The sequence below is a fragment of the Oncorhynchus nerka genome, linkage group LG4 (genome assembly GCF_034236695.1).
Source record: "Oncorhynchus nerka isolate Pitt River linkage group LG4, Oner_Uvic_2.0, whole genome shotgun sequence".
In the NCBI taxonomy this organism is placed as follows: domain Eukaryota; kingdom Metazoa; phylum Chordata; class Actinopteri; order Salmoniformes; family Salmonidae; genus Oncorhynchus; species Oncorhynchus nerka.
This window is the reverse complement of record NC_088399.1, coordinates 4,194,224-4,209,631: the sequence shown is the minus strand read 5'-3', so window position 1 is coordinate 4,209,631 and position 15,408 is coordinate 4,194,224. Positions and strand designations below refer to the sequence as shown.

Genomic DNA, 15,408 nt, shown 5'->3' with positions numbered 1-15,408 from the left:
ATATTTATGCTTATTTACTTTCCCTTTATTTTCCCTTGTGTACTTTAACTATTTGTACATTGTTACAACACAGTATAATATGACATTTGTAATGTCTTTATTGTTTTGAAACTTCTGTATGTGTAATGTTTACTGTTAATTTTTATTGTTTATTTCACTTTTGTATAATATCTACCTTGAATTGAATTGAGAGAGAAAGAGAGAGAGATACAGAGAGAGATACAGACAGAGATACAGTGAGTTAGACCCTGATTCTGTATGGACAACGAGTTTCAGGGGACCTGGGGAGAGGGAGAGATGGGGGTCAGAAGCTATCATTGACATGAAGAAAACCTTACTAGGGAGAGAAGAGTACCTTTGTAAGTCGCTCTGGATAAGAGCGTCTGCTAAATGACTTAAATGTAAATGTAAATGTATTGAGAGATAAAAATGAAGCTATCTGCTGAGATACAACTGAAGCTATCTGTTGAGAGATACAACTGAAGCTATCTGTTGAGAGATACAACTGAAGCTATCTGCTGAGTGATAAAACTGAAGCTATCTGTTGAGAGATATGACTGAAGCTATCTGCTGAGTGATAAAACTGAAGCTATCTGTTGAGATACAACTGAAGCTATCTGTTGAGAGATATGACTGAAGCTATCTGTTGAGAGATATGACTGAAGCTATCTGCTGAGTGATAAAACTGAAGCTATCTGTTGAGAGATATGACTGAAGCTATCTGTTGAGAGATACAACTGAAGCTATCTGTTGAGAGATATGACTGAAGCTATCTGTTGAGAGATATGACTGAAGCTATCTGTTGAGAGATATGACTGAAGCTATCTGTTGAGAGATATGACTGAAGATATCTGTTGAGAGATACAACTGAAGCTATCTGATGAGATGCAACTGAAGCTATCTGATGAGATACAACTGAAGCTATCTGCTGAGATACAACTGAAGCTATCTGCTGAGATACAACTGAAGCTATCTGATGAGATACAACTGAAGCTATCTGCTGAGATACAACTGAAGCTATCTGCTGAGATACAACTGAAGCTATCTGCTGAGATACAACTGAAGCTATCTGTTGAGAGATACAACTGAAGCTATCTGATGAGATACAACTGAAGCTATCTGCTGAAATACAACTGAAGCTATCTGCTGAAATACAACTGACGCTATCTGCTGAAATACAACTGAAGCTATCTGCTGAGATACAACTGAAGCTATCTGTTGAGAGATACAACTGAAGCTATCTGCTGAGATACAACTGAAGCTATCTGCTGAGATACAACTGAAGCTATCTGCTGAGATAGAACTGAAGCTATCTGCTGAGATACAACTGAAGCTATCTGTTGAGAGATACAACTGAAGCTATCTGCTGAGATACAACTGAAGCTATCTGTTGAGAGATACAACTGATTACTTTGGACTTTTTCTCTCTCCTCAAATACCACCAGTACAGCAAAATAATATTAGGGGCATCATGTTAAAAATACCCATTCATTTCAATAATATGATATGTTGCAGTGCAGTGGAGAGTTTACCAAGGATCACCAGGGTCTGATCTGTAGTGGTGATGTGTAGAGTTTACAGAGGTTCACCAGGGTCTGATCTGTAGTGGTGATGTGTAGAGTTTACCAAGGATCACCAGGGTCTGATCTGTAGTGGTGATGTGTAGAGTTTACAGAGGTTCACCAGGGTCTGATCTGTAGTGGTGATGTGTAGAGTTTACCAAGGATCACCAGGGTCTGATCTGTAGTGGTGATGTGTAGAGTTTACCAAGGATCACCAGGGTCTGATCTGTAGTGGTGATGTGTAGAGTTTACCAAGGATCACCAGGGTCTGATCTGTAGTGGTGATGTGTAGAGTTTACCAAGGATCACCAGGTCTTCACCAGAGGGGTCTGATCTGTAGTGGTGATGTGTAGAGTTTACAAGGATCACCAGGGTCTGATCTGTAGTGGTGATGTGTAGAGTTTACCAAGGATCACCAGGGTCTGATCTGTAGTGGTGATGTGTAGAGTTTACCAAGGATCACCAGGGTCTGATCTGTAGTGGTGATGTGTAGAGTTTACCAAGGATCACCAGGGTCTGATCTGTAGTGGTGATGTGTAGAGTTTACCAAGGATCACCAGGGTCTGATCTGTAGTGGTGATGTGTAGAGTTTACCAAGGATCACCAGGGTCTGATCTGTAGTGGTGATGTGTAGAGTTTACCAAGGATCACCAGGGTCTGATCTGTAGTGGTGATGTGTAGAGTTTACAGAGGTTCACCAGGGTCTGATCTGTAGTGGTGATGTGTAGAGTTTACAGAGGTTCACCAGGGTCTGATCTGTAGTGGTGATGTGTAGAGTTTACCAAGGATCACCAGGGTCTGATCTGTAGTGGTGATGTGTAGAGTTTACAGAGGTTCACCAGGGTCTGATCTGTAGTGGTGATGTGTAGAGTTTACCAAGGATCACCAGGGTCTGATCTGTAGTGGTGATGTGTAGAGTTTACCAAGGATCACCAGGGTCTGATCTGTAGTGGTGATGTGTAGAGTTTACCAAGGATCACCAGGGTCTGATCTGTAGTGGTGATGTGTAGAGTTTACCAAGGATCACCAGGGTCTGATCTGTAGTGGTGATGTGTAGAGTTTACCAAGGATCACCAGGGTCTGATCTGTAGTGGTGATGTGTAGAGTTTACCAAGGATCACCAGGGTCTGATCTGTAGTGGTGATGTGTAGAGTTTACCAAGGATCACCAGGGTCTGATCTGTAGTGGTGATGTGTAGAGTTTACCAAGGATCACCAGGGTCTGATCTGTAGTGGTGATGTGTAGAGTTTACCAAGGATCACCAGGGTCTGATCTGTAGTGGTGATGTGTAGAGTTTACAGAGGTTCACCAGGGTCTGATCTGTAGTGGTGATGTGTAGAGTTTACAGAGGTTCACCAGGGTCTGATCTGTAGTGGTGATGTGTAGAGTTTACCAAGGATCACCAGGGTCTGATCTGTAGTGGTGATGTGTAGAGTTTACCAAGGATCACCAGGGTCTGATCTGTAGTGGTGATGTGTAGAGTTTACCAAGGATCACCAGGGTCTGATCTGTAGTGGTGATGTGTAGAGTTTACAGAGGTTCACCAGGGTCTGATCTGTAGTGGTGATGTGTAGAGTTTACCAAGGATCACCAGGGTCTGATCTGTAGTGGTGATGTGTAGAGTTTACCAAGGATCACCAGGGTCTGATCTGTAGTGGTGATGTGTAGAGTTTACCAAGGATCACCAGGGTCTGATCTGTAGTGGTGATGTGTAGAGTTTACCAAGGATCACCAGGGTCTGATCTGTAGTGGTGATGTGTAGAGTTTACCAAGGATCACCAGGGTCTGATCTGTAGTGGTGATGTGTAGAGTTTACCAAGGATCACCAGGGTCTGATCTGTAGTGGTGATGTGTAGAGTTTACCAAGGATCACCAGGGTCTGATCTGTAGTGGTGATGTGTAGAGTTTACAGAGGTTCACCAGGGTCTGATCTGTAGTGGTGATGTGTAGAGTTTACCAAGGATCACCAGGGTCTGATCTGTAGTGGTGATGTGTAGAGTTTACCAAGGATCACCAGGGTCTGATCTGTAGTGGTGATGTGTAGAGTTTATCAGAGGTTCACCAGGGTCTGATCTGTAGTGGTGATGTGTAGAGTTTACAGAGGTTCACCAGGGTCTGATCTGTAGTGGTGATGTGTAGAGTTTACCAAGGATCACCAGGGTCTGATCTGTAGTGGTGATGTGTAGAGTTTACAGAGGTTCACCAGGGTCTGATCTGTAGTGGTGATGTGTAGAGTTTACCAAGGATCACCAGGGTCTGATCTGTAGTGGTGATGTGTAGAGTTTACCAAGGATCACCAGGGTCTGATCTGTAGTGGTGATGTGTAGAGTTTACCAAGGATCACCAGGGTCTGATCTGTAGTGGTGATGTGTAGAGTTTACAGAGGTTCACCAGGGTCTGATCTGTAGTGGTGATGTGTAGAGTTTACCAAGGATCACCAGGGTCTGATCTGTAGTGGTGATGTGTAGAGTTTACCAAGGATCACCAGGGTCTGATCTGTAGTGGTGATGTGTAGAGTTTACCAAGGATCACCAGGGTCTGATCTGTAGTGGTGATGTGTAGAGTTCACCAGGGTCTGATCTGTAGTGGTGAGGATCACCAGGGTCTGATCTGTAGTGGTGATGTGTAGAGTTTACAGAGGTTCACCAGGGTCTGATCTGTAGTGGTGATGTGTAGAGTTTATCAGAGGTTCACCAGGGTCTGATCTGTAGTGGTGATGTGTAGAGTTTACCAAGGATCACCAGGGTCTGATCTGTAGTGGTGATGTGTAGAGTTTACAGAGGTTCATCCAGGGTCTGATCTGTAGTGGTGATGTGTAGAGTTTACCAAGGATCACCAGGGTCTGATCTGTAGTGGTGATGTGTAGAGTTTACCAAGGATCACCAGGGTCTGATCTGTAGTGGTGATGTGTAGAGTTTACCAAGGATCACCAGGGTCTGATCTGTAGTGGTGATGTGTAGAGTTTACAGAGGTTCACCAGGGTCTGATCTGTAGTGGTGATGTGTAGAGTTTACCAAGGATCACCAGGGTCTGATCTGTAGTGGTGATGTGTAGAGTTTACAGAGGTTCACCAGGGTCTGATCTGTAGTGGTGATGTGTAGAGTTTACAGAGGTTCACCAGGGTCTGATCTGTAGTGGTGATGTGTAGAGTTTACCAAGGATCACCAGGGTCTGATCTGTAGTGGTGATGTGTAGAGTTTACCAAGGATCACCAGGGTCTGATCTGTAGTGGTGATGTGTAGAGTTTACCAAGGATCACCAGGGTCTGATCTGTAGTGGTGATGTGTAGAGTTTACAGAGGTTCACCAGGGTCTGATCTGTAGTGGTGATGTGTAGAGTTTACCAAGGATCACCAGGGTCTGATCTGTAGTGGTGATGTGTAGAGTTTACCAAGGATCACCAGGGTCTGATCTGTAGTGGTGATGTGTAGAGTTTACAGAGGTTCACCAGGGTCTGATCTGTAGTGGTGATGTGTAGAGTTTACCAAGGATCACCAGGGTCTGATCTGTAGTGGTGATGTGTAGAGTTTACCAAGGATCACCAGGGTAAGAATTATTTTGGTCTTCTTCGGGTGATTCATTGAACTCTGAGAGACCTCGACGCTTGTGCTAATTAGTAGGATAACTATAAATATGGTATGTCGCGTTAGCCCCTGTCCAACAGACGAGAGGCTACGAGCCATCCTTCACAACGTGTTGCAAAATATGTCCCAAAATGGATCTAACATATTTCTGAGATCCGTCCAACACACATTTCAATAAACCCATCCTATTGGTTAATAAACCCATCCTATTGGTTAATAAACCCATCCTATTGGTTAATAAACCCATCCTATTGGTTAATAAACCCATCCTATTGATATTAATAAACCCATCCTATTGGTTAATAAACCCATCCTATTGGTTAATAAACCCATCCTATTGGTTAATAAACCCATCCTATTGGTTAATAAACCCATCCTATTGGTTAATAAACCCATCATATTGGTTAATAAACCCATCCTATTGATATTAATAAACCCATCCTATTGGTTAATAAACCAATCCTATTGGTTAATAAACCCATCCTATTGGTTAATAAACCCATCCTATTGGTTAATAAACCCATCCTATTGGTTAATAAACCCATCCTATTGGTTAATAAACCCATCCTATTGATATTAATAAACCCATCCTATTGGTTAATAAACCCATCCTATTGATATTAATAAACCCATCCTATTGGTTAATAAACCCATCCTATTGATATTAATAAACCCATCCTATTGGTTAATAAACCCATCCTATTGGTTAATAAACACATCCTATTGGTTAATAAACCCATCCTATTGGTTAATAAACCCATCCTATTGGTTAATAAACCCATCCTATTGGTACACCCTATTCCACTATACCCAGCCTATTCCAATATACCCAGCCTATTCCACTATACCCAGCCTATTCCAATATACCCAGCCTATTCCAATATACCCAGCCTATTCCAATATACCCAGCCTATTCCAATATACCCAGCCTATTCCACTATACCCAGCCTATTCCAATATACCCAGCCTATTCCAATATATCCTGCCTATTCCAATGTACCCAGCCTATTCCTATATACCCAGCCTATTCCAATATACCCAGCCTATTCCTATATACCCAGCCTATTCCTATATACCTAGCCTATTCCAATATACCCACCCTATTCCAATATACCCAGCCTATTCCAATATACCCAGCCTATTCCAATATACCCAGCCTATTCCACTATACCCAGCCCAGATCTTCTACGCTTCATTTGTAATTCACCTGTCATGTTTTCGCCGCCAGAGTAAATTCTAGGGCCGTTATATAATTATACAATCAATCTTGAAAACATGCAAAAAAATAAAAGCAGTAGATATCTCCACAGTATACTATATCATCGCCGTTGGAATGTTGTCCAATTGATTCTAGAATCCCCCCCTGTCAATCTACATAACAAACCGTCCCGCAGTGTTGATAGGCAGCACCATTAAGCAGGATAGGTAGCTCCAGCAGGGTGGAGAGATGTAAGATTAAGAAAAGCCCTTAAAGTGGTTATTACAAAGGGATGACAGCTCAGGGTGGGAGAGGTTAGTGTGTCAGGAAACAGAAAAAAAAATAGCTCTCATTACAGGGCACTACTTTGATCCAGAGCCACACGGGGCAATCTATCGCTCCCTACCCCCTTTAAAAACCTCTCCGATCACGGGCTCTGGTCGAAAGTAGTGTACTGTAAAGGGAATAGGGCACCGTTTGGTACGCGGGCCTCAGTGAAAGTTCCTAAAAGCCTGTCTGTCTCATTAGTGATACACTGAAAGGGGATTCAGACTTTAAGCCACTTTGAATGTACCTCCTCCCCTCCCTCCGCCACTAATCTACAGGATCATTACAATGGAAAGGGAGGCCTCCCTCCCTCCACCACTAATCTACCAATGGAAAGGGAGGCCTCCCTCCCTCCGCCACTAATCTACCGGATCATTTCAATGGAAAGGGAGGCCTCCCTCCCTCCACCACTAATCTACCAATGGAAAGGGAGGCCTCCCTCCCTCCACCACTAATCTACAGGATCATTTCAATGGAAAGGGAGGCCTCCCTCCCTCCACCACTAATCTACCAATGGAAAGGGAGGCCTCCCTCCCTCCACCACTAATCTACAGGATCATTTCAATGGAAAGGGAGGCCTCCCTCCCTCCACCACTAATCTACCAATGGAAAGGGAGGCCTCCCTCCCTCCACCACTAATCTACCAATGGAAAGGGAGGCCTCCCTCCCTCCACCACTAATCTACCGGATCATTTCAATGGAAAGGGAGGCCTCCCTCCCTCCACCACTAATCTACCAATGGAAAGGGAGGCCTCCCTCCCTCCACCACTAATCTACCAATGGAAAGGGAGGCCTCCCAGGTCTCTGTTCCCTGGTCCTCACCGTCTCTATTTATATGCCCCTAAGTCACTTTCTCTCTCCTTCTCTCCCTCTCTTTCCCCTTATCTCTCCCCCTCTCCCCCCCCTCTCTATCTCTCCCTCTCTCTATCTCTCCCTCTCTCTCTCTCATGACCTCACGCAGATCCCCATGTTCTGTGTGAGATAATAACTTGTTCTGTGTCTGCCCCAGGTACTGTCTATCGTACAATGTGATTATAGAGGAAACATTGTATCAGTGTGTTGTGCATGTCCAGGTTTTCCCCATGTGGTTTAATGTCTGTGGTACACTGACCTCTAGAATTTATGTGACAGAAACTCAACATCCTGATTAGATCTGTACAAATCCTCTTAGCATTGAAAGAGCTTCCCCTAAAACCTTTGAAACATGAGGTAACACATCCAAGGGTTGGAAAGAGCACTGGGAATCCATACATGTCCTCTGCTGTCATCTACACAGGGCACTATAGATGGCTCTATACAGGGCTCTACACAGGGCTCTACACAGGGCTCTACAGATGGCTCTATACAGAGCTCTACGAAGAGCACTATAGATGGCTCTACACAGGGCTCTACAGATGGCTCTATACAGAGCTCTACGAAGAGCACTATAGATGGCTCTACACAGGGCTCTACAGATGGCTCTACACAGGGCTCTAGAGATGGCTCTATACAGAGCTCTACACAGGGCTCTATACAGGGCTCTACAGATGACTCTAACCAGGGCTCTATACAGGGCTCTACAGATTACTATAACCAGGGCTCTATACAGGGCTCTACAGATGGCTCTACACAAGGCTGCACACAGGGCTCTATACAGAGCTATACAGATGGCTCTATACAGGGCTCTAAACATGGCTCTACACAGGGCTCTACAGATGTCTCTATATAGGGCTCTACACAGGGCTCTACAAAGGGCTCTACACAGGGCTCTACAGATGGCTCTACACAGGGCTCTATACAGGGCTCTACACAGGGCTCTACAGATGGCTCTATACAGGGCTCTACAGATGGCTCTATACAGAGCTCTACACAGGGCTCTACACAGGGTTCTACAGATGGCTCTACACAGGGCTCTACTCTGGGCTCCACAAATGGCTCTATACAGGGCTCTACAGATGGCTCTATACAGGGCTATACAGATGGCTCTATACAGGGCTCTACACATGGCTCTACACAGGGCTCTACAGATGGCTCTATATAGGGCTCTACACAGGGCTCTACACAGGGCTCTACAGATGGCTCTATACAGGGCTCTACAGATGGCTCTATACAGAGCTCTACAGATGGCTCTATACAGGGCTCTACACAGGACTCTACAGATGGCTCTATACAGAGCTATACACAGGGCTCTACAGGTGACTATATAAAGGGCTCTTTAGATGGCTCTATACAGGGCTCTACACAGGGCTCTACACAGGTCTCTATAGATGGCTCTACACAGGGCACTATAGATGGCTCTACAGATGGCTCTACAGATGGCTCTATTAAGGGCACTACACAGGGTTTTACAGATGGCTCTATACACGGCTCTACAGATGGCTCTATTCAGGGCTCTACAGATGGCTCTATGCAGGGCTCTACACAGGGCTCTACAGATGGCTCTATACAGGGCTCTACACAGGGCTCTACAGATGGCTCTATTCAGGGCTCTACAGATGGCTCTATACAGGGCTCTACAGATGGCTCTATTCAGGGCTCTACAGATGGATCTATACAGGGCTCTACAGATGGCTCTATACAGGGCTCTACAGATGGCTCTATCCAGGGCTCTACATAGGGATCTATATAGGGCTCTACACAAGGCTCTAAACAGGGCTATACACATGGCTCTATACAGAGCTCTATACAGGGCTCTATAAAGGGCTCTACACAGGGCTTTATGCAGAGCTCTACACAGGGCTCTATACAGAGCTCTATACAGGGCTTTATACAGAGCTCTACACAGGGCTATATACAGGGCTCTATTCAGGGCTCTATACAGAGCTCTATACAGGGCTCTATACAGGGCTCTACACAGGGCGCTATACAGGGCTCTATACAGAGCTCTACACAGGGCTCTACAGATGGCTCTACACAGGGCACTATAGATGGCTCTATACAGGGCTCTATACAGGGTTCTATACGGGGCTCTACACAGGGCTCTATACAGGGCTCTACACAGGGCTCTACAGATGGCTCTACACAGGGCACTATAGATGGCTCTATACAGAGCTCTACACAGGGCTATACACAGGGCTCTATACAGAACTCTACACAGGGCTCTACACAGGGCTCTACACAGGGCTCTATACAGGGCTCTACACAGGGCTCTACACAGGGCTCTATACAGGGCTCTACACAGGGCACTATAGATGGATCTATACAGAGCTCTACACAGGGCTATATACAGGGCACTACACAGGGCTCTACACAGGGCTCTATGCAGGGCTCTACATAGGGCTCTACAGATGGATCTACACAGGGCTCTACTCAGGGCTCTAGAGATGGCTCTACACAGGGCTCTACACAGGGTTCTACAGATGGCTCTACACAGGGCTCTACTCTGGGCTCTACAGATGGATCTATACAGGGCTCTACAGATGGCTCTATACAGGGCTATACAGATGGCTCTATACAGGGCTCTACACATGGCTCTACACAGGGATCTACACATGGCTCTACACAGGGCTCTACAGATGGCTCTATATAGGGCTCTACACAGGGCTCTACAGATGGCTCTATACAGGGCTCTACAGGCGGCTCTATACAGAGCTCTACACAGGGCTCTACAGATGGCTCTATACAGGGCTCTACACAGGACTCTACAGATGGCTCTATACAGAGCTATACACAGGGCTCTACAGGTGACTATATACAGGGCTCTTTAGATGGCTCTATACAGGGCTCTACACAGGGCTCGACAGATGGCTCTATACAGGGCTCTACAGATGGCTCTATACAGAGCTCTACACAGGACTCTACACAGGTCTCTATAGATGGCTCTACACAGGGCACTATAGATGGCTCTACAGATGGCTCTACAGATGGCTCTATTCAGGGCTCTACACAGGGTTTTACAGATGGCTCTATACACGGCTCTACAGATGGCTCTACACAGGGCTCTACAGGTGGCTCTATACAGGGCTCTACACAGGGCTCTACAGATGGCTCTATTCAGGGCTCTACAGATGGCTCTATACAGGGCTCTACAGATGGCTCTATTCAGGGCTCTACAGATGGCTCTATTCAGGCCTCTACACAGGGCTCTATACAGGGCTCTACAGATGGCTCTATTCAGGGCTCTACACAGGGATCTATACAGGGCTCTACAGATGGCTCTATCCAGGGCTCTACATAGGGATCTATATAGGGCTCTACACAAGGCTCTAAACAGGGCTATACACAGGGCTCTATACAGGGCTCTATACAGAGCTCTATACAGGGCTCTATACAGGGCTCTACACAGGGCTTTATGCAGAGCTCTACACAGGGCTCTATACAGAGCTCTATACAGGGCTCTACACAGGGCTCTATACAGGGCTCTACACAGGGCTCTACACAGGGCTCTATACAGAGCTCTACACAGGGCTCTATACAGGGTTCTATTCAGGGCTCTATACAGAGCTCTACACAGGGTTAAATACAGGGCTCTATACAGGGCTCTATACAGGGATATATACAGGGCTCTACACAGGGCGCTACACAGGGCTCTATACAGAGCTCTACACAGGGCTCTACAGATGGCTCTACACAGGGCACTATAGATGGCTCTATACAGGGCTCTATACAGGGCTCTATACAGGGCTCTACACAGGGCTCTATACAGAGCTCTACACAGGGCTCTATACAGGGTTCTATTCAGGGCTCTATACAGAGCTCTACACAGGGTTAAATACAGGGCTCTATACAGGGCTCTATACAGGGCTCTATACAGGGCTCTACACAGGGCTCTATACAGAGCTCTACACAGGGCTATACACAGGGCTCTACAGATGGCTCTATATAGGGCTCTACACAGGGCTCTACACAGGGCTCTACAGATGGCTCTATACAGGGCTCTACATATGTCTCTATACAGAGCTCTACACAGGGCTCTATACAGGGCTCTACACAGGACTCTACAGATGGCTCTATACAGAGCTATACACAGGGCTCTACAGGTGACTATATACAGGGCTCTTTAGATGGCTCTATACAGGGCTCTATACAGGGCTCTACACAGGGCTCTATACAGAGCTCTACACAGGGCTCTACAGATGGCTCTACACAGGGCACTATAGATGGCTCTATACAGGGCTCTATACAGGGCTCTACACAGGGCTCTACACAGGGCACTATAGATGGCTCTATACAGGGCTCTATACAGGGCTCTATACTGAGCTCTACACAGGGCTCTACAGATGGCTCTACACAGGGAACTATAGATGGCTCTATACAGAGCTCTACACAGGGCTATACACAGGGCTCTATACAGAACTCTACACAGGGCTCTACACAGGGCTCTATACAGGGCTCTACACAGGGCTCTACACAGGGCTCTATACAGGGCTCTACGCAGAGCTCTACACAGGGCACTGTAGATGGCTCTATACAGAGCTCTACACAGGGCTATATACAGGGCACTATACAGGGCTCTATACAGGGCTCTATACAGGGATATATACAGGGCTCTACACAGGGCTCTACAGATGGCTCTACACAGGGCACTATAGATGGCTCTATACAGAGCTCTACACAGGGCTCTACACAGGGCTCTATACAGGGCTCTACACAGGGCTCTATACAGGGCTCTACGCAGAGCTCTACACAGGGCACTATAGATGGCTCTATACAGAGCTCTACACAGGGCTATATACAGGGCACTATACAGGGCTCTATACAGGGCTCTATACAGGGATATATACAGGGCTCTATACAGGGTTCTACACAGGGCTCTATACAGAGCTCTACACAGGGCTCTACAGATGGCTCTACACAGGGCACTATAGATGGCTCTATACAGAGCTCCACACAGGGCTATATACAGGGCACTATACAGGGCTCTATACAGGGCTCTATACAGGGATATATACAGGGCTCTATACAGGGCTCTACACAGGGCTCTACAGATGGCTCTACACAGGGCACTATAGATGGCTCTATACAGAGCTCTACACAGGGCTCTACACAGGGCTATATACAGGGCACTATACAGGGCTCTATACAGGGCTCTATACAGGGATATATACAGGGCTCTATACAGGGCTCTACACAGGGCTCTATACAGAGCTCTACACAGGGCTCTACAGATGGCTCTACACAGGGCACTATAGATGGCTCTATACAGAGCTCTACACAGGGCTATACACAGGGCTCTATACAGAACTCTACACAGGGCTCTACACAGGGCTCTACACAGGGCTCTATACAGGGCTCTACACAGGGCTCTACACAGGGCTCTATACAGGGCTCTACACAGGGCTCTACACAGGGCACTATAGATGGCTCTATACAGAGCTCTACACAGGGCTATATACAGGGCACTACACAGGGCTCTACACAGGGCTCTACACAGGGCTCTACACAGGGCACTATAGATGGCTCTATACATAGCTCTACACAGGGCACTACAGATGGCTCTACACAGCGCACTATAGATGGCTCTATACAGAGCTCTACACAGGGCTCTACACAGGGCTCTATACAGGGCTCTACACAGGGCTCTATACAGAGCTCTACACAGGGCTCTACACAGGGCACTATAGATGGCTCTATACAGAGCTCTTCACAAATAGAAAATAAAGGTAATGTACAGGTGAAATATTTAATGTCATAGTGTTCAGAGTTGACCTCATATAACTTACTACCCTGAAGATATTCACTGGCCTGGAGACAGCAACCTATAATTCAGACTTCATTCAACCAGTTGATTTAGGGTATGTCTGTCTATATGCAAATGGAGCAGGAGACTGTACGTACAACGTACAACTCTCCTCTCCTCTCCTCTCCTCTCCTCTCCTCTCACTCCTCCTCTCCTCTCCTCTCCTCTCCTCTCCTCGCCTCTCCTCTCCTCTCCTCTCCTCTCCCTCCTCCTCTCCCCTCCACTCTCCTCTCCTCTCCTCTCCTCTCCCCTCCTCACCTCTCCCCTCCTCTCCCCTCTGTTCCCCTCCTCCTCTCCTCTCCTCTCTCTCTCCTCCCTCTCCTCACCTCTCCTCTCTCCCTCCTCCTCTCTCCTCTCCTCTCCTCTCTCTCCTCTCTTGTCCTCTCCTCTCCTCTCTTGTCCTCTCCTCTCCTCTCCTCCCCCTCCCCTCCCCTCCTCTCCTATCCTCTCCTCTCTTGTCCTCTCCTCTCCCCTCCCCTCCCCTCCCCTCCTCTCCTCTCCTCTCCTCTCCTCTCCTCTCCTCTCCCTCTCTCCTCTCCTCTCCTCTCCCTCTCCTCTCCCTCTCCCCTCCTCTCCTCTCCTCTCCTCTCTCCCTCTCCCCTCCCTCTCCTCTCCTCTCTCTCCTCTCCTCTCCTCTCCCTCTCCTCTCCTCTCCTCTCCTCTCCCCCTCCTCTCCTCTCCTCTCCTCTCCTCTCTCCTCTCCCTCTCCCCTCCCCTCCTCTCCTCTCCTCTCCTCTCCTCCCTCTCCTCTCCTCTCCTCTCTCCCTCCTCTCCTCTCCTCTCCTCTCCCTCTCCTCTCCCTCCTCTCCTCTCCCTCTCCTCTCCTCTCCCTCCTCTCCTCTCCTCTCCTCTCCTCTCCCCTCCTCTCCTCTCCTCTCCTCTCCTCTCCTCTCCCCTCCCCTCCTCTCCTCTCCTCTCCTCTCCTCTCCTCTGCCTGCCACTGTGCTGTGTTAATCTCTGCTGCATAACTTTAACAAGGCGCTGGCTGAGGGAGAGGACTTAAATAGCCTCACACACATATAGTCTGCACTATATAGGGAATAAAATAAGTGCACTATATACACTTGGTGGAAAGGGTTATATATGTAACCAAAAGTGTTCTACCTGGAACCAAAAAGGTTCTACCTGGAACCAAAAGGGTTCTTCAAAGGGTTCTCCTATGGGGACAACTGAATAACCCTTTTAGGTTCTAGATAGCACCTTTTTGTGTAGGGAATACAAGTAAAGATCTATAGGATGTTATTTTGGATTGACCCCTGGTGAGAGTAGCAGCACAGGCAACCAGCCCAGCCTTATCCCAGTCCAGCCTTATCCCAGCATAGCATTATCCCAGTCCAGTCTTATCCCAGCCCAGCCTTATCCCAGCATAGCCTTATCCCAGTCCAGTCTTATCTCAGCCCAGCCTTATCCCAGCATAGCCTTATCCCAGTCCAGCCTTATCCCAGCATAGCATTATCCCAGTCCAGTCTTATCCCAGCCCAGCCTTATCCCAGCATAGCCTTATCCCAGTCCAGTCTTATCTCAGCCCAGCCTTATCCCAGCATAGCCTTATCCCAGCCCAGTCTTATCCCAGCATAGCCTTATCCCAGCCCAGCCTTATCCCAGCCCAGCCTTATCCCAGCATAGCCTTATCCCAGTCCAGTCTTATCTCAGCCCAGCCTTATCCCAGCCCAGCCTTATCCCAGCCCAGTCTTATCCCAGCCCAGTCTTATCCCAGCCCAGCCTTATCCCAGCCCAGCCTTATCCCAGCCCAGTCTTATCCCAGCCCAGCCTTATCCCAGCAGTTTATTCTGCTGAATTAAGAAAATAACATCAGCAATGTGATGAGTGCTTAAAGCATTGGCTGGCAGGCTGTGATGAGAGCTGGGGAAGCAGGAGAGAGGGAGAGAGAGATGAGAGATGAGAGAGATGAGAGAGAGATGAGAGCGAGAGAGATGAGAGTGATGAGAGAGAGATGAGAGAGAGATGAGAGCGAGAGAGATGAGAGTGATGAGAGAGATGAGAGAGAGATGAGAGAGAGAGAGAGCAATATGACCAGCCGCTGTGTCAGAGCAGCAGTAACACAGAGAGCTGCAGTAGG

The 15,408-nt window shown here is 47.3% G+C and overlaps 1 protein-coding gene across 1 annotated transcript in view; it reads right to left on the bottom strand.

The window, feature by feature from the left end:
- Positions 1-15,408, bottom strand: part of LOC115125630 (netrin receptor DCC-like) — a 454,667-nt gene that overhangs the window by 146,737 nt on the left and 292,522 nt on the right. Inside the window, exon 4 of the mRNA XM_065017122.1 lies at positions 236-281. Coding sequence (XP_064873194.1) covers positions 236-281 — 46 coding nt within the window. The remainder of the gene's footprint in view (positions 1-235; positions 282-15,408) is intronic.